Source organism: Myotis davidii, unplaced genomic scaffold (assembly GCF_000327345.1).
Source record: "Myotis davidii unplaced genomic scaffold, ASM32734v1 scaffold32, whole genome shotgun sequence".
In the NCBI taxonomy this organism is placed as follows: Eukaryota; Metazoa; Chordata; class Mammalia; order Chiroptera; family Vespertilionidae; genus Myotis; species Myotis davidii.
Window position 1 is genome coordinate 9565529 of NW_006286587.1, and position 18698 is coordinate 9584226.

Sequence of the window (18698 nt, forward strand, 5' to 3'; positions counted from 1 at the left end):
TCCATTTCAATTGTAACAAACAGTTGGCATTTCTACACTCGTTAGGTGTACACGGGTTTAAAATTCATGCTAATGTAAATAAGTTCTGTGGAAACAATAAAATATTTATGTCGTGTCTGGCTGGGTAGTCTCTTCCTCCTCCTCGGGGCTGCCCACACACCCTTAACCAGATTTGCGTGTTCTGTCAGACTTGTCTGTGTGGCAGTTCATCTACTGGCCCCCAGAGGTCACTCCCTATCACTCCTCAATTTTATGCTCCTGGATCAGTTTCTCTGACATCTGTCCTGACATAATTCCTAGTGATTACAAGGTATGAAGATTACACTTCCAACTCCCTGACCTCTTAATTCCTTGACCTCTTCTCTCCCAAGAATCTCATCCATACTCTATGTCAGCCACTCAGTCCCCTTACCACACCCTAGTCCTTGTGTTCACTAACAAATTCCGCCTCCTCCACAGATCTTGCTTGCAAGCATCTCACTAGCAGTGCCTCTAACTTTCCAGTGAGCACCATTTAGAACCCATTCTCAACAATTCTTCAACCTGTCTTGCATCCCCCTAAGTCCATACTTTGGTCCATACGTGAGCTCAAGTCCATGGCCCATCATTATAATTAATTCCCTGCAGAAACTATCAACTATTTTTGGCCTGGTCTTGGCCACCTTATTCACCTAGCAAAACTCCAAGCACAATTAAATCCTACTCCATGCCTGCACCCATAAGCTGAAGTTGGCTGAAGAATGGCACTAATATGGCTAACCACGCTCTTTAAATACAGCACCACTACCCTCAGTGTCAGTCCTTGATGCTGCCCAGCAATCACACATTTCCCAAGTACGGATCTTAACTTTCTCATTCCTCCTCAAATCTAGTACCTCCTTCTTCACCCTAACTCTGCAGCTGACCTTGCTTCCTAATTCCCTGAGAAAAGCCGAAGCAATCAGGGACAATCTCCATGGGTCTCCACCACATCTTCTTGATCCGTGTGCATGGTCCATTTTTTTCTCACCCATCAAAGACCTCACAATGGCAGCTCATCCCTCACATTACCCCACCCCACATACACATAGCAGTCATTTGCCTCTCTCTTGTATTGTTTGCTCTAATTTCTCCTATATTGTTTGTCTGCTATAAAGAGGAAAACAAAACAAACAAAAAAATCCCCACAACTTCCTTTTCCAGTTATCACCCCATCTCTTCATCCTTATAAAAAAGGAAAGATTCCTTGAAAGACTTGTCTATACTCACCTTCTGCTATTCTCTCCTCATTATCTTCCTATACCCACTCAAAATGGGATTTTTATCCCCATCACTCCAACCAAACCCCAAACCCTCTTTGCAAGGTTACCCATGACCTCCACAGAGTGCTCAAGTCAACGATCAATCAATCAGCTGGGCCTCATGTTCCTAACTACTTGTCGGCAACATTTGACTTACTGATCACTCTGCTCCACAGACTTCCAGGAATTCACAAACCCTGGATTTTATCCTGGAGGAGCACTGACTATCTTTTTTCAGTCTCACTGTTGGTTAATCTTCATCTCTTTGATCTTAGTTTTGGGATGTTCCAGGATCCTTCAACATCTTCTTTTATCTACATTCATTTTCCTGGTGAACTCATAGAGTCCATCACTTTAAAATATCATCGGCACACTCTTGATTCTCAAATTTATTGTATCCCAGGCCTTCCCCGAAATGAGAGATCTGAATATGCAATTGCCTAATTAACACTGTACTTGAGCATTTAATAAGCACTGACTGGAACACTGATCAATTTTTCCCATAAAACGTATTCTTCCTGGAAGCTGCCCCACATCAATAAATAGAAACTTCATTCTTCCAGTTGCCCACGCCAAAATCCAAGTCATCTTTGATTCTATCTCTCACCTTATGTCAACTGATTAGCAAATCATGTTAGCTCTACCTTCAAAAACTATCCAGAGTCCAACCACTTCTTTCTGTCCTGCCACTGTCACCCGAATCTGAGCCACTATTATCTACTACCTCATAGCCTGACAGCATCCAGACTGTTCTCCCAGGTTCCCCTCTCCAAGGCCCCCTGCCCAGTCTATTGTCAGCACTGTACCAGAATGACCATGTTAAAATATAAATCATGTTATTCCTCTTCTCAAGGTTCTTCATGGCTTGAGAAGTTACAGTGGCTTGTAAGGCCCTACATGACAGCCCTAACCATACTCTCCGCTGCTCACTCTACTCCAGCAACACTGGCCTCCCTGCGATTTCTCAGCCTCTCCAGACACATTGCTACCGCCTTTGCACATGCTTTTCTGGAATGTTACTCCCTCCATGGGCCACCTGGTTTCTGTCCCACACCTTTGGATTTTTGTTCAAAAGGCATCTTCTAAGGGAGGCCTTTCCTGACCATGCTCAGAAACTGCAGGCTCCTCTCCTGCTCTCACTCTCCATCTCTCTGCTTCATTCTTCTCTGTAGCTCTTACTACTATGTGATAGGCTATAAGTTTTACTTATTTGCCTACTGTCTGCCTGACTTTATAAAATGGAAGCTCACTGCTCTCCCTCCAGTCTGAAGCCTGAAATGTAATGGATGCTCAAATACAAATTGAACAAATGAACAAATGCTTGTTCTGAAACCCCCAAATGGGAGGGCTCTTCTGGATCATCTAAGCCAGGGATTGGTGAACTTTTTCTGTAAAAGACCAGATAGTAAATATCTTCAACTTTGCAGGCCAGCCAGTCTGTCACAATTATTCAACTCTATCCCTGTAATGCAAAAGCAGTCTAGACAGTATATAAATAAATGAGTGTGGCTGTGCTTTAATAAAATTGTATTTACAAATTCGGGTGGGTAGCAGGGTTTGACCTTTGCAACATAATTTGTCAAACCCCGATCTAGGTTATTCTGCCACCCAGAGCATTAACATCTTCATCACCAATTTCCCGAGAACTTATTAAATAGAGTTCATGACTTCTGGAACTAGACAGGGCCACCTAGACCAAGGATCACCAACCCAACCCCTATGGCAGACAGCAGATGCTTACCTAGCATCCATTCTCTTTCTTTCTAACTAAAAGAAGCCCAGTTGATGGGACAGCAATAAGCTCAACTAAGAAACTATGTATCTCAGCCTCTCTGTAGGTAGAGGTGACCACAGGACACAGATCTGGCCAATGAGACACAAAGAAGTCATTTGCAAAGTTGTTTAAAGAGTCCTTTAAAGAGGGTTGGCATGTGGCACACACATTCCTTTTGTTCTTTGCCCATCCCTCTCTTCCTGTTTGAAATGCAAATGTGATGCCCAGAGAGTGGTGAGAGCCACACCCCAGGAGAGCAGAGGAGAGGAGGAGGCAGGAATATTGGAGACTGTGGAGCTGAGGCACAGGCCCTCTGGGTGTCTTATAATGAGAGTAGAAATTAATCTCTGGTTAAGCCATGAGAAGTGGTTCTTCAAGAGAGGTTTTTAAAGAAAGAAAATAAATCTTTGATTCGTCACTATAAGCAGCCTTTAAAGAGAAAAATGAATCATCCAGGATCCTAAAAGCCAGCAAGTGACTGAACAGAGATTTGAACTGATCCTGTGACTTCCATGTCAGTAGCCTTTCTCTCATGCCACTCCCCTCTCAAAGGCAGAATAAAAGACAGAATATGCTATTCCACACAACATAGGCAACATGTGAATTAGACAAGCCTTACTTCTATCCAAAACAGATCACTTGACAGGCTGAAATAACTAGGAATTCTGGAACAAGAGGGGCAAAGAATAGCCACATACAAACCTTTGTATGACCACCCCCTTAAGCATTAAGCCCTCAGGATAACATTTGGCCTCAGTGTGTTTCAGCCCCAGGCCCAGAAAAGCAGGAAGGCCAGGCAGGGTGACATGATGGCTGACTTCAGGACGAGGTGCAATGACTAACGACCTCCTCCCTGGTGCCAACCAATCATTGGGGACACATCTGGACAGCTGATGAATATTCCACTGAGACCCTCCTTTGAGACCTCCCCGACCCACCGGCTCTCTGGAGCATGCCTTAACCTTTCCTCTTCTCCTTCCCCCAGGCACATTCTCTCTGACTTTCTTTTTTATAAGCTCCAAGGACCCTTCTTTTTGCCTCTAACTTTTTTCCTGAGTCCATGCAGCCAAGCGGGCTCACTCCCTCCACTTCTGTGACTTTCTAAATAAGCTTTCTCTTATAATTTGAGTTCCTTGGCTCTGAATTCTTTCCAAGCCGAACTCAAGAACTGAGGCTGCTGAAGCAAGATCCAAAATTCTGGTAACATTCCTTGTTACCAGAAGACATGGGAGAAGAGTGTTGAAGTGTGTGCATGCACACACACACACACACACACACTTTGTTTTGAGTGCCTATCCTAGGAGATTAAGAAATGTGGGTTGTAGGCTTAGACCTGCAGGTCATTAGGTTGATACATAATTTGGTTCTGAGTTTTCCAATCATTTACCAAAAGGAGATGACTAATCCAACATTAGTTTTAAAAGACAGACTTAAGAAGGACATTTGAAAATATTTGAGAAGTATAAAGTGCCATATAATTATGTGGAATTACTATAATAAGTGGATAAATGTAACTGATATAAAAAGCAATAGGAAAGAGATTCTTTCCTACCTCATTCAAACCTATAAAAATCTTTAAAACATCTGTTACTATGAAAAACACCATAAGAAGCCTCCGATCGAAATCTTCCTACAAAGAAAGTCAATAACTTCACAGAGTCACCATCAGTCTACAGTATGAAAGCATTATACCCATAAATAATATTTTTCTGTGCCATCTGAATATCAGTTTCAAATATTAATAATCACTCATCATAAATAATTCAGAAGAAATCTCTTAAAAACAAGGACATTCTCTTATCCAACCACAATATTATCATGTCTAATATTATTAATAATTCTAATTTAATATGGCTATTAATGAGTAATATTTATAAATAAGTACTAATTATTTAATTTATTAAAATTTACTTAATTGTATTAAAAAGTATTTATTTTTAATCAAAGGCTAATCTCTCCCAAATACTTGTGCTTTAAGTGTGTTGCTTCAAAATCATTCAGCCAAAAGGAGTTAATTTTCACCCATATCATTTTTATCGGTTGTCAATTAGTATTTGGGTTGGATTCTTTGACCATTTGTTTTGCATCTTTGTATCTAAATAGTTATAGAATATAACAAGGAGCTCTTTTGAACATCATATTTTACAAGAAAAAAGGGAAGAAGGTAAGTAAGACAGGCAGGATTATTTTCAACCTTTGAAGAAATTTCTAAGACATATTCATGCCGCCCCCCCCCCCACAGAATTATAGCAAACACATTCAAAATTTACCCCCCTTCCAAATAATTACAGAATTCCTAATCACAAATTCAAGTAAGTAGAGCCTGCAACTTGGCTTAAGTGTTTTAAATAAATACAAATCTGCTACTTAAACAAGAAGACACTCTGAGCTTACCCGATTTGAAACTGGAAATCAACCCAGAAGAGAGGTAAGTAGCAGAAAATCATGTGTCATTGAACCTCAGATGGACTATGTGAGAGGCACTCCACATAAACTGCCCATGATTAATGCTAATGAATGGACTGGGTTTTATCACATTCATAAAAGGTTAAGAATATGTTGTTTACATATACTCTATTCTTCCCTCATGAAAATATGGTCTTCACAGGCTCAAAAATCAGTTACTCTAAAATATCTGATGACTGAAAAAGAAAATTAGGTTACAATGAGGGGAAGCAACTTTACAACCATAGAAGCAATTCTAAAATCTATTCTGAGCATTATAATAATTATGTATTTATTTATTTACCCACATCCACGAAGTGTAACTTAAACCCTATTCAAACTAATCACTCAATAGACTGTACAACTCAGCCTTCAGCTTCATATGATTTAATTTTCCTTTCCTCTTGCAACATTATAATTATGTGCTCCAAGTTTACTGTAACTAATATTAGCGGTTTCTCCACATGCTCACAAATTAAAGGAACAGACAAAAAGCTTTTTGATCACCTAATCAGTACCCTTAGGAGAAAAAAATATTGCTAATGTGGAAACAAAGATCTTTATTTTTTTTTCTGTATGGGATAAATTCCTTGTGTGGTTTTAATTATGTCCTAATATTTCATAAATATCTTTTAATATAAAATTTAAAATAAAGTACTTATTGTGAAATAGTCAAGGAGCTCCCAATTCTGTGATGGCACCAACCTTTATAACCAAATCCATGGTCCCTAAAATCAACAGACCAGCAACAAAACTATGGCTCTTTTTAAAGTAACATGACACTGTTTACAGAGTTGTTGTTTTTGTTTTTTACTTTTTTAGTACTGTGCTTATTATTTGCTTTCCAATCAAAGAATATTACCAATTTATTTCCAGTTATCAAAATTTGAAAGCTAATATAAATGGTCTCTTCTTTGTTTCCCAAAATGCCTGAGTAGGAACACATGTTAACATAATCATCCTCTGCTATTTAGAAAGCTCCAAGTGTCCAAAATATATGGGATTTCCAGGCTCCGAGAGAAGGCTAATTGTGTAAACAGGGAAGCTAAGCCACAGGGAGAAAACCAACTTCAGCTGTGAATGCCCAAAGCCCTAGAAAGTTACCCTTCTGTGGCTGGTTACCCATTTCCATTTATGCTGATAAGCCCATCTTGTTAGTCAGCTGCTGATCGATCCTGTTAGTAATTTAATACCATAACAAGATTTTCTTTTTCCTTATTTGCGAGGGGAAAAACTGAACAATGGTTGAGACTGCCCTGAACAAGCCTGACCCAGTTTTATTCCAAGGTTCTCCTTTAGAAACAATGCATCAGCCATGTCACAAAAGGTAACTTCCGGTTTTCTTGGGAATTGTGATGATTCTGTTTCTTACACTCAACATGCACTGAAAAATCAAAGTTAGGTATTATTCAATTTAATTAGTAGATGAACTATGTATTTTTAAATGATGATTGCCTGGATCAATAAGTGTGATTTTTAACCATTCATTCTAGCCAAATAATAATAAGTCAAATTTTTACTTCTTTCAACAATTCTGATTATAATGTAACTACCCTTTCTATTATCAAACCTTCTAGCCTTCCCACACAAGCTTTCTGCATCTTGTTTTAAATAAGATACATTTCTGGGAACATTATTTCTTAAGCTTCTATTCTTTAAAAAAAAAGGAAGCCACTCCAAAAGGCTGTAACAACTCCCCAGAAGGAGAAAAGCAAAAGTATTCCATTTTGCCATTAGCTTTCTAAAGAACATTCTTGAAGGCCCTTAGAAAACCACATTTATTTCTAAAATGACTGTCATCCTTGTAGCCTTTGGCTATCTATTTTTTCTTGTTTCCTTTTGTCCCCATTCCACCTAGTCACTTAAATTTATTCTGATTTATAAAACTTCTGCACACAAAAATATTCTGGGATTCTACATAAGTTTCTTATGTCATGTGGGAAGAAAAATATGATTTATTTTGCAACTCTGTGACCCTCTATGAGATGTACTCCAATTAAAAAAGAAAAATATGAAAAGTACAGTACTATCTTCAATAAGTTTGTGTATTATGACACAGTTTAAATGCAAAGTTGTAGATGCCAATCATCTATCAAACTCGAAACCATCTAGCAAAGACCTTGACTCAAAGACCATCTTCACCATTTCTGGTCCTCCTTCTTTCCCAGCTCCTCAGAGGAGTTATTTTTGACTCAGCCACTGCACAAGCTCAAACTCAGACCCTCCAAAGCCCAAACCCAAAAGCTTTTTCTTGATATTCATTTACATCTCTAGGCTCATGGATATCCTTTGGTTATGTCCAAACAATTTCTTCTGCCTCTGGTTTCCAGATCAGTGTCCTTGGCTGCATCCACTGTCTCTCTCGCTTCTATCTCCTTCACAGGATACTTCCCCACCCCCCACAAGAGGCAAATATTCTCTAAGTCAATGGTTCTCAACTTTGGTTGCATATTAGAATCACCTGGGAATCTTTTTAAAATCCTGATTTCTGGGCCTCATCCTCCAGACATTCTGTTTCTTTGTTACTAATGTTGTGGCCCCACCCCATAACAAAGAAACAGAATTTCTGGAGGATGAGGCCCAGAAATGAGGATTTTAAAAAGATTACCAGGTGATTTTAATGTGCAGCCAAGGTTAGGAACCACTGCTCTAAGGTTTTCACCTACAGTTCTATTCTCAATTCATTCAACAAATATTTTAATTGTTAGAAACTCTTCTAGCTGCTGGGATATAACGATGGAGAAATAAGAGTGAAATCTCTGCTCTCAGATTATGCCTTGCTGACGGGAGATAGACAATAATAAACAAATATGTATAGAATCAGGAAGTGCTAAAAACAAAATAAAACAGAACAAAAAAACAAACAAACAAAAACAAAACAAAACATAAACCAGAGTAGGAGAGTAGGGAAATGAGTAAGAATTTTAAGTCGGGTGGTTAGGGAAGACCTTTTTAACAGTATGTCATGCAAGCAGATTCAGCCTTCAGAGTTGAATCATCATTCTGTGGATGGTATCATAAAGTATGAGGACAAGCCCAAAGTCTCAACTTTCCTCTCAAGCTCCAGTCCTATATATCCCACTAACTGCCTTGCTTACAAATACCTCTATGCCAAAATGGTCCAAATCAATGTCATTCTCTCTGCATGTCCAATGTTCTATACATGACATTCTCATAATCTCTTATTGGCATGCAATTTCAAATCCATCCGAGTCAAAACTCTAGTTTTTTTTATGTCTCTTTGACTGTATCTGTCACATTCAAATAACCACCAAGCCCCAGAGGTTCTCTTTGAGGCTCTCTGGTAGCTGACTTTCCTTTCTATCCACACTAATGCTGCTTCTCTAATTCTCCTGTAGCTGCAAAGTACATGCATGGCTTTCAATAAATATTTGTTAATAAGAAGATGGTAAAAATTCTGAAAGTATAAGAGCCCAAGGCCCAAGAATGAGTAATAAAAATAACTTCTCCTAGGAGTCCCTCAAGCTCCAGATAGTTGCAAAAGGAAAAGATTTTAGTGTTTGGAAAAGAGAAACATGCATAAAGGATGTGGAGAAAGTCTTGTAAAACTTCAGAACTGCACTGGAGAAGAGAATGGCATATTTTTAAAGTTTTCTGAACTATAAAAAGATATTCAAGAAACATAATTGATAATCTCAGGTAAGAAGTTAAAATGTGTAACAACAATGTATTTTTCTTCCTCCTATGAAAGCTAATGCTCCTGAATTATTGGGGAATTAGCTAAAAATCTGGTCACTAAAAGAAAATATTTATTGAATATAACTTTTCAATTTGGCAGAAATCCACAAGAGTAGACTCCCTTCAACCTCAACTGTTGATGGCATTCTGTATTTGACAATAAACCTATGATATCACTAGTATTCTAAGAACATATCCCAAAGGAATAAAAGAACGCAGTGCAAAAACACTTTTTAAAAATCATAATATACTTATTCCACATAGAATTTTTCAACAATGGTTACACAGACTGTAGGTTTATAATACTAATAACTTAGCTTAGAAATTCAAAAAGAAGAAGAAAGACATTTGAGATTTGTAGATATCATTTGATCAGCCAGTATATTTATTAGTGAGCAGAAGCAACTAAAAAATGTTCTGTGACATTACTTGTTGAGATCTTGGCAGGAAACTATAATGCCACCCTGAAGTTCATATACCACATGTGCAGCCACAGTTTGCATGATAAAGAAGTAACTCATGAAACCAAGTTCGTTCAAAAATAACCATGAATCGGAAAAGTCACATCTGAATCATTGTAAGGGTGTGTGTGTGTGTGTGTGTGTGTGTGTGTGTATAATCACTTAAAAAACACAACTAAAAAGGACATCTATTTATTTTCCCTACCTAACTAAGCACTCAGTCTATAATCAGCTGGCTAGCATGAAGTATTATTAAGGCACTATTTTTACAGTACCCATTTTTATGGGTTTTGTATGTTACACAAACAGTGGTTTTTAAAAGATGCATGAATTGGTTACTCTCTTTTATGCTTCCTATATTAAGTCAAACCAAAGCTCTGGATCTTGGCATAATGGTAATGCAAGTAGAAACAAAAAGAGTTCAATCTTCAAAGTATCTTTCAATTGTACCCTATTCATTCTATCACATTAAAGTCTCATTTATCAAAAATAGATTTTTTAAAGAAACCTACATTTATGATCATTGCAGTTTGTTTCAAATTGCAAAAAAATGAAAAATCTTTATTTTAATAAGTCACTGAGCACTTTAGAAGAAATACATACCAACATTATTTTATCATAAGTGTAAAATTACTTTTTTTTAAAAAATCCCTTATTCGTGCAGAGGGTCACAGATATCAAACATACCACCACTCAGAAAAAGACAGGGTTATTTTAAAATTCTGCTATGACCTTTAAGAATCTTAGATTTAAGGTAATTTTACCATTAATTGTCAATTAAAAGCATATCACCTAAACAGTACAATATATAAACTGTCAAAAGCTATGAGCAGATAATTCACAGATCATACAAAATGCCAAGTTATAGATGAAAAGATGCTTGACCTCACTCATCAGAAAAAGAGAGAATAAAACTGGAAACCATTTTTTAAATACATTATTTTGGGTATATTTTAAAAGTTTGAATCTGGAATTCTTAGGATTCAATGGGCACTATGTCATGGGATCCAGTGGCAAAATGAAATACTGCAGTCAAACTGAATAGTTTTAAAGAAGAGAATAGTTTTAAAGAGAAGAGTTTTTAAAAGGAGAGTGCAACAAACCAACAGAAGAGAAAGGAGTAGAGTTCAGAGAATCCTTAGCAGGGAACCAAATCTGGCTCAAGCATGTCAAACTCACGGCCCATGCCCATTCCCATGCCACTCCCAGGCCAGCAAGAGTAAAGTAGAAAAAGTAGCCTGCTATACATGAGGACTGGCAATTCCACTGATTATTCCAAGTTTTCAGACCACCTGACTCCACTACCCCCAGCATCTGCTGTCAGGACTGAGGAAGCCGAAAATGCCATACTGAATTCCACAGGGACAGAGGCCAGTAACTCACAGGTAGGTAGAGGGCAAATCCCATCCCAACAGAAGCCAACAGTGGGAAGAGGATGACTGTGAATCAGATAGTCCCTCCCACAATGACAAAGAAGCTCTTGGAATCCAGTCATCACCCAGTGGAGATGGAAGAGGGAACAGACAAATATAAAGTGCCATATAAAGAGAGACTAGGGGACTAGCAGCATGCAGGCAAGGAGTCGCATTAATCTGTTTAGAGAACAAACAGAGCTAAAACAGGCACCACCCTTCCTGCAATTCCCAGCCTGTGCTCAGGAGCGGCTGTGTGGTGTCAGAAATCTGGTCAAGTCTGCCCCAGCCACGGACCCATACACGGTCCATCTGCGACCTTGCAGCCTGAGCCTGATGATAACCTGTCCTCAGCCCTCTCAGCAGGGACACCAGAGGTTCCCACTGGCTGCAGCCCAGGACTCGTTAGTGAAGGCCCCGCACAATGTACAGGCAGCCCCTGTGGCCCAGAGGGTCAAACACCAAGTAGGCATTCCCCCTGCAAGCACCCTGTGGCCTGTGTGCTCTGTCGACCTCTGTGTCCACTGCACACCCAGCCACCAACAGCTCATTACCTGATCCCCGGCTGCACTCTGTGGCCTCTTGTTTACCCAGCACCTCCAGACCAGTCCCACCCTGGCCAAACTAGTCAACATCTCTGATACCTGGTGGCCAAACCACACCTTCTCAAACAAGGTCTGAGCCCCTTCCAAGTATGTCCTTCCTTGGACCCTCTCTCAACTCTAGAGCACCACACAGTTTCCTTATATGTTATAATTACTCTTTCATTATAGTTAACAATTCTTCATCTCAAACTTCCCCTGATTATCCTAATGTATGATTTCTATCTCCTGAATAGATCCAGAGGGCTAACTACCTCCTAATGTCAAAATCAAAGCCTGTTAACGTTTCCTCTTTCTCTCCTGATGCCTCCCTCAAAATCAGCATTTCCTCTCCAATCCCTGAACCATCCCCAGACCCTAATATCTCTCTCCTGTAGAGATGGTCTATAGCAGTGGTTGGCAAACCGCGGCTCGCGAGCCACATGCGGCTCTTTGGCCCCTTGAGTGTGGCTCTTCCACAAAATACCACGTCCGGGCACACACGTACAGTGCAATTGAAACTTCGTGGCCCATGCGCAGAAGTCAGTTTTCAGCCTGGGTGAGTCTATTTTGAAGAAGTGGCGTTAGAAGAAGTGAGAGTACGTTCGCTGAAGTCGACCCCTCAGACTGAGGCGTTTTTAGCAAAGGCCAGCTTAGGAGTACCCTAATTAAGTTAGTAACAATGTACCTACCTATATAGTTTAAGTTTAAAAGATTTGGCTTTCAAAAGAAATTTCAATTGTCATATTGTTGATATTTGACTCTGTTGACTAATGAGTTTGCCGACCACTGATCTATAGAGCTCTACTCTATAACCCTCCCCCCAAACACCATCCTATTTGTCAACTTCAGAACATATATCCTATCACATTAAATATGAATGCCTACATTGAGATTTTAAGGCCTCTGAGACTTGGCCTTACCTGGCCAGTCCAGCCCAACCACACATTGGGAATACTTCCCTCAGGTAAGACTCATGCAGGTGTCTAGACCTCACCATGTCTAATCCTACTGTCATGTCTATGTTCATGTTCTTTTCTTCCCCCTCTTTCCCCACTAATCCCAGAGCCTTCTGGAGCCAGCTCTAAGGGCCCATCATCCATTAGTCCTTTTGGAGTGACTTATTCCTACTTGTCTGTGTTGCCTTCACTACACAGTTAACACCCTGGTACACCCTTTGGTCTTAATTCTCTAAGCAGACATACACCACCCTTCCCATTAATCCAGTGATACTCTTTCTCTAATTTATGTGTTCACGGCTAATTACCCTACTATATTTAATGCTTCATATTTCTTATAGTGCTTGAAAAATATTTGCATAGTGATAAATTCAATATAAAATGAAGGAAAACTGGACTAAGTCAAATAGTTTTAACCCTTATATGGCTTGCCACATGGACCCCAAGCAGGATTTCAACTCAACCCTATACAACTGTATGTGGCAGCACTGAACCCATAAATACTGGATTTATGGATGGACCTCGAAGATTACTATGCTAAGTTAAATAAGCCAATCTGAGAAAGACGAATATCACATGATCTCACTTATTTGTGGAATCTAATGAACAAAATGAATTGATGAGCAAAATAAGACCTAAAGCATGAAGGCATGAAACAGAATGACATATTTCAATGTGGGGATGGGGGGATGAGAAGAGATAAACCAAAAAACTTATATACTTATATGCACAGTCCATGAACACAAGCAATGGGGTGGTGAAGATCTGGGGTAAGGGTGGCGGGGGGAGAGGGGCCGGAGGAGTGGGGGCTGGGCAGAAGGGAGTAAATGGGAGGGGGGGGGGCGGAGAACGGGAGACATCTGCAATAATGTCAACTATTTAAAAAAATATATATCCTATCTAATAAAAGACAAAAAGGGCAATTAACCATACCTCCACTACGCTTCCCATTGGCTAATCAGCAAGATATGCAAATTAACTGCCAACAAAGATGGCGGCTGGCAGCCACGCAGCTGAAGTGAGCAGGAGGCTTGCTTGCTCCAGTGATGGAGGAAGCCAAGGTTCCCCGCCTGCTGCGGCCTGCTCCTGAGCCCGAAAGCAACAATGTTTCAATTATAGAAGCTAAACAAACCCCAGATACCTGCTTTCAGCCAGGCCGTGGCCTCAGAGCTGGGAGCGCCAGTGACGGCAACAAAGTTTCAATTATAGAAGGTAAATAAACCCAGAATAAAAAAATGGCAAGTGAACATCCCCCGAGAGCTGCCAGGCTGCCAGAGGGATGTCTGATTCCCAGCTTAGGCCCAATCCCCCAGGGCGCAGGCCTAAGCCAGCAGGTGGTCATCCCCCGAAGGGTCCCAGATTGTGAGAGGGCACAGGCCGGGCTGAGGGACCACCCCCCTGAGTGCACAAATTTTTGTGCACTGGGCCTCTAGTTAAAAAAATAAAAATGCTGACTTTTTTTAAAAAAGTCAAATTATATTTTAAAACTTTTAAAGAAAGTTGTACCTTGAACTTTATTTTAGTAGAATTTTATTCTATTCTATAACACTCAAATGCAAACAATATCTCACCGCTTGGGCATTAAATTGGTTATGTGACAAATTTCATGCTGTAGTAGCTACTGTGAAGGAATTCTTTTCACAACCAACATTAATTGAGGGTCTAAGACTATGCCAGGCCCTGGACCTAGGTCCAGGGATAAAAATGTGGTACCTGACTCACGAAGCATATAGCATAGTAAAGAAAACTATATTTAGAAGGAACGTTTTCTTGATATTATACTTACTGATAAACTTGTTTTGCATAGTCTCCAGCAGAGCTTGGTGAGCATCCTCGGCCTGTAAAGCGTGTGAACATTCTCTAGCCAGTATGGTGCGTACAAGATGCTCTCCACATCCTAGAAAGTGAAGGAAACCAAAAACTGTTGAGGAAAAGCAGTAGTAAGCATCTGTCTTGTGTTAAGAGTATTAAAACACCCTTATGCACTTCTTAAGAAGTAGCTGTGCTGGAGAATAATTCAGTGATGGATGAAATGATTTCTATGAGCAATCTAGTCATTTTAGTAATGAGATTTGGCAGAAACTGGAGGAACACGTGACTGTCTAATCTCAAAAGAAAACAAACACACACACAAAAACAGCAAAATCTTTTTCATAGGAACGATTTGTACAATACAAGAATTTAGATTCTCTACCTAGGAATCTCCTAGGGGTCTGTTACATTTCCATGGTTGGGTAACTACAGAAAAAAACTCTGCTCTATAATTTCTTTATCTGTTTACATTCCATTAGCCCTGGTCTCCCATTTCCCTCTTGTTCCCCACACACCTGGTAGCCTGGGGGAATATGAATCAGCCAGGACCAATCTGAATATCCCCCTTCCTACTTTTCACTGAAATGTTCACTACACATCAACAGCTGTAAAGAGGGCTTAATAAAACAGCACCTTTCTCATCTTCTTATGGCAATTTATATAGCTTTCAAGGGTGAATACTCTCTGTAGTTCTAAAGAAAGAGTGCGTTTTAACCCCCTGAGTTGAATTTGACCCCTCAGATGTACTTTAAAAAGGGTAGGCATGGTGGTGATGGGCACTGCCTAGAATCTGATTATAGTGTCTACCTGTTAAAAGTAGAAACTGCCTATAAAAGTAGAGACAAAGGAAATTTCATTTATAGGCTGTTAAGTTCAAATAAAAGATTGCTAAAGAAAGAGCCTGATTTTTTTCTTAGAAATAAAAAATGTAAAAAAAGCTACTCTGACAGACATTGGAGAGGTAAGCCTTTCTTAAGATATAGTAAATGATATTTCAAATGTTTTATATATGAAATTAATTTCACTATTAAAATTACAGGGTCCTTTTATTCAAGTGAGAAGGGTAGATACACAAGGTTTTTCTTAAAAACTTTTTCCATTCAAAATGATTCCTCTCCCCAATGGAACAGAAGTCCCCATCTCAAAAAAAAAAAAAAAAATCCTGCCAAAGGTATTCTGTTAGTTCATTAGAAAATCAAGTCCTCCATTAATTCACACAACAGGGAAAGGGTATCAAATGATCTAAGCATCTACTGAGACTAAAATATGACTCAACCCTATCATCAAAAACAATCACAGTAGCCCTAAGCGGTTTGGCTCACTGGATGGAGCGTTGGCCTGTGGACTGAGGGGTCCCAGGTTCGATTCCGGTAAGGACATGTACCTTGGTTGTGGGCACATACCCAGTAGGGGGTGTGCAGGAGGCAGTTGATCGATATTTCTCTATCATCAATGTTTCTAACTCTCTATCCCTCTCTCTTCCTCTCTGTGAAAAATCAGTAAAATATATTTTTAAAAAACCAATCACAGCAAAAAAAAATAAGCATTTCCAGGATCCACTCAGTTTCTCCAACGAACCAAAACACAGTAACTTTCTTTCATGTCATTAATTTGCACACGGATATGTGCATGCACACACACTACACTGGTAAATGGAGAGGGCTGGTGATTAGCAATCCCAAAGAAATGTGGATGAAGATTATTAAATTAAATAACCTCGTTTAATTAATGCCTTAACATTAATTAAATTCATGAAACTTAACCAACACAAATATATGATGCACAGTTCTCTGTTCAGCTAGTATGTATTATGACAAGCATTAGGCACTAACAACAAATCTTGCTAACGATACAAGCTGGAATTATTAAACCATGCTGGTACCTTTCATTTCAGAAGTATTTTCGTATATAGACTTCTCATTTCTCTCTCTCACCCTCTTCCCCCCTCTATACATGTATGTACATATAAACACACATGTGTATATTACATACACACATACAATATAGGCTCATTGCCAAAAGTACAAATTGTTTAAAAACTACTAAGTTTTTAAAAAAACCATCTGATATTTTGCCTGAAATAATTCCCCTATACTTTTTGGTAAAGTGGAAATGTAAATACCCTTCAAGATTTAAATATGTCTTTGTGAGTATCTACACTTACGAGAAGACTTAGGTATGCAATTTAATATATAACTTTGTAGGCATGATTATAGTGATTCCTGTTTGGTTAAATTTTTGCAATATTATTTTTATAATCAGAAAAAAATGACAATAAAGCAAATAGGAACCATTTTTGACATTTACTATATATACTAAGCTCATGAAACTTCATAAATTTTAATTCCCTTTGTGTACATATCTGATGTTGAGCAGTGAAATGTTATACTTTAGAACAATAATAATTGTTAGGAAATTGGCATATTATAAGCTAAATGAGTGTTCAGAAGGTTATGTACACACACCTCGAGTCAAACAGCTAAACCACATGAAGTTAACATTACATCAAAAATACACAATATATGTCAGAGAGACTTTTTCCTCTGTTGTTCTACAGGAATAGCAAGCAGGGTTTCCCTGTGATTGACTTTACCAAGGAACTTTTAAAATTATGACTACTACTCTGACATATATCACCTCCAACATAAGAGCCTTGACACCAAAAGCTTGTACTCCTGCAGGTTCCAATCAAAGAAAAATTTGTCTTCTGTGGTTTTACCCACAAAATTCCAAGACTTCTTAAACATGATGCCATGTAGCTGATGTGTAATTCAATGAAAAACAGTTCCATTCTTTATTCAAAGATATTAGAAATAAGCCTTTCATTACATCCTCCTTTTGTCCTAACTCATGCAAGAGTGTATTTATGTTCTCAGATCTCAGAAGGAAATATGGATTAAGAATGAAGACCTAATACCTAACCTAGAAGAAAAGTGAAATAAATACCAAGTTCTAAAAGAACTTAGAAAAGTACACACTTATTTAGCATCAATAAAAATGACAACTGAATGGATTGAAACACATAGTGAATTCATAACTTATGTTTTAAAAAGCTTTTGTTGGCCTGGCCAGGTGGCTCAGTTGGTTGGAGCATCATCCCGTGCACTGAAGGGTCATGGGTTGGATGCTTGGTTAGGGCACATACCCAGATTGCGGGATCAATCCCCAGTCAGGGAGCATAGAAGAGGCAACATATTGATGTTTTTCCTCTCTCTTTCTCCTTCTCCCTTCCTCTCTCTCTAGAATCAATGAAAAACATATCCTCGGGTGAGGATAAAAAAAAAAAAAAAAAAGCCTTAGTTACTTTTAGAGGATAATATGATATGGAACCAACTTATTCTTCTGAAAACTGGTAAGTAAAAACCCAAAATGAATTTCTCCATAGCTCTTGTAGGAACTATACAGCAGAGTAACCAAATAGTTTATGAAGAAAAATTTTCTCCATAGAACTATCCCAGCTAATAAATAAAGAAGAAATTAACAGAATTAGAATATTACCATTTGTAATATTTAATGCAACAGTCATAACTGGCTGCTAATATCACAAAAAGATACAACCAGAGAATACATATCTCTTGACAAAATTACACATTTACGGTGTCCACACACACACACACACACACACACACACTGAAAATATTACTAAATCTGATGAAACCTCCAAATTCAATGATCACTTTGCAGAAATGCAGAGCATCAAGAAAAAGCTACAGTTAACATCAAACTTAATTGTGAAAGGTTGAATTGTTTCTCCCGAAGATCAGGAACAAGGCAATGATGTCTGCTTTTATCACTGCTATTCAACAATACACTAGAGGTTCCAGCCATCACAGTGGGCAAGAGAAAGAAATAAAAGGCTTAAAGATCAGAAAGGAAGAAGTAAAACTGCTCCGACTTGCAGATAATATAATTGTTTGTGTAGAAAACTGCAGGGGAAATCAACAAAAAACTACTAGAGGTATCTCCCCAGATTCTTCCTATCTGGTTAGCAGCCTAGGGCAAAGTTCACAGCAGATACCTGCCTGGTACTTACCAGTACCCAAAATGTGGACCTGATTATCACTTCCTCCACCCATTCATTCACCAGATTGTTACGGAGCACCTACTTGGTCCAGAATACACAGCAGTTGGCAGGGGTGGTGCTGCGAATTTCCAGATCTCCCCTGCTTGGCTACTGAGTACTCACTCAACTGTCACTGTGACCAATCCAGATGCCAGAGCCCTGTCTGTGGATCCTACATGCCAAGCTTAGGGATTTAGATGGTAACCCAGGAC

General features: G+C 39.0%; 1 protein-coding gene across 6 annotated transcripts in view; it reads right to left on the reverse strand.

The window, feature by feature from the left end:
* Window positions 1-18698, reverse strand: part of TASP1 (taspase 1) — a 244452-nt gene that overhangs the window by 66005 nt on the left and 159749 nt on the right. For all 6 annotated transcript variants that reach the window (XR_001512903.1, XR_001512902.1, XM_015560282.1 and 3 more), the window contains exon 11: window positions 14398-14508. Coding sequence is in view for 4 of the 6 variants with exons in the window: in XM_015560282.1 (XP_015415768.1) it covers window positions 14398-14508 (111 nt within the window). In the remaining 2 variants the exon portion in view is untranslated. The remainder of the gene's footprint in view (window positions 1-14397; window positions 14509-18698) is intronic.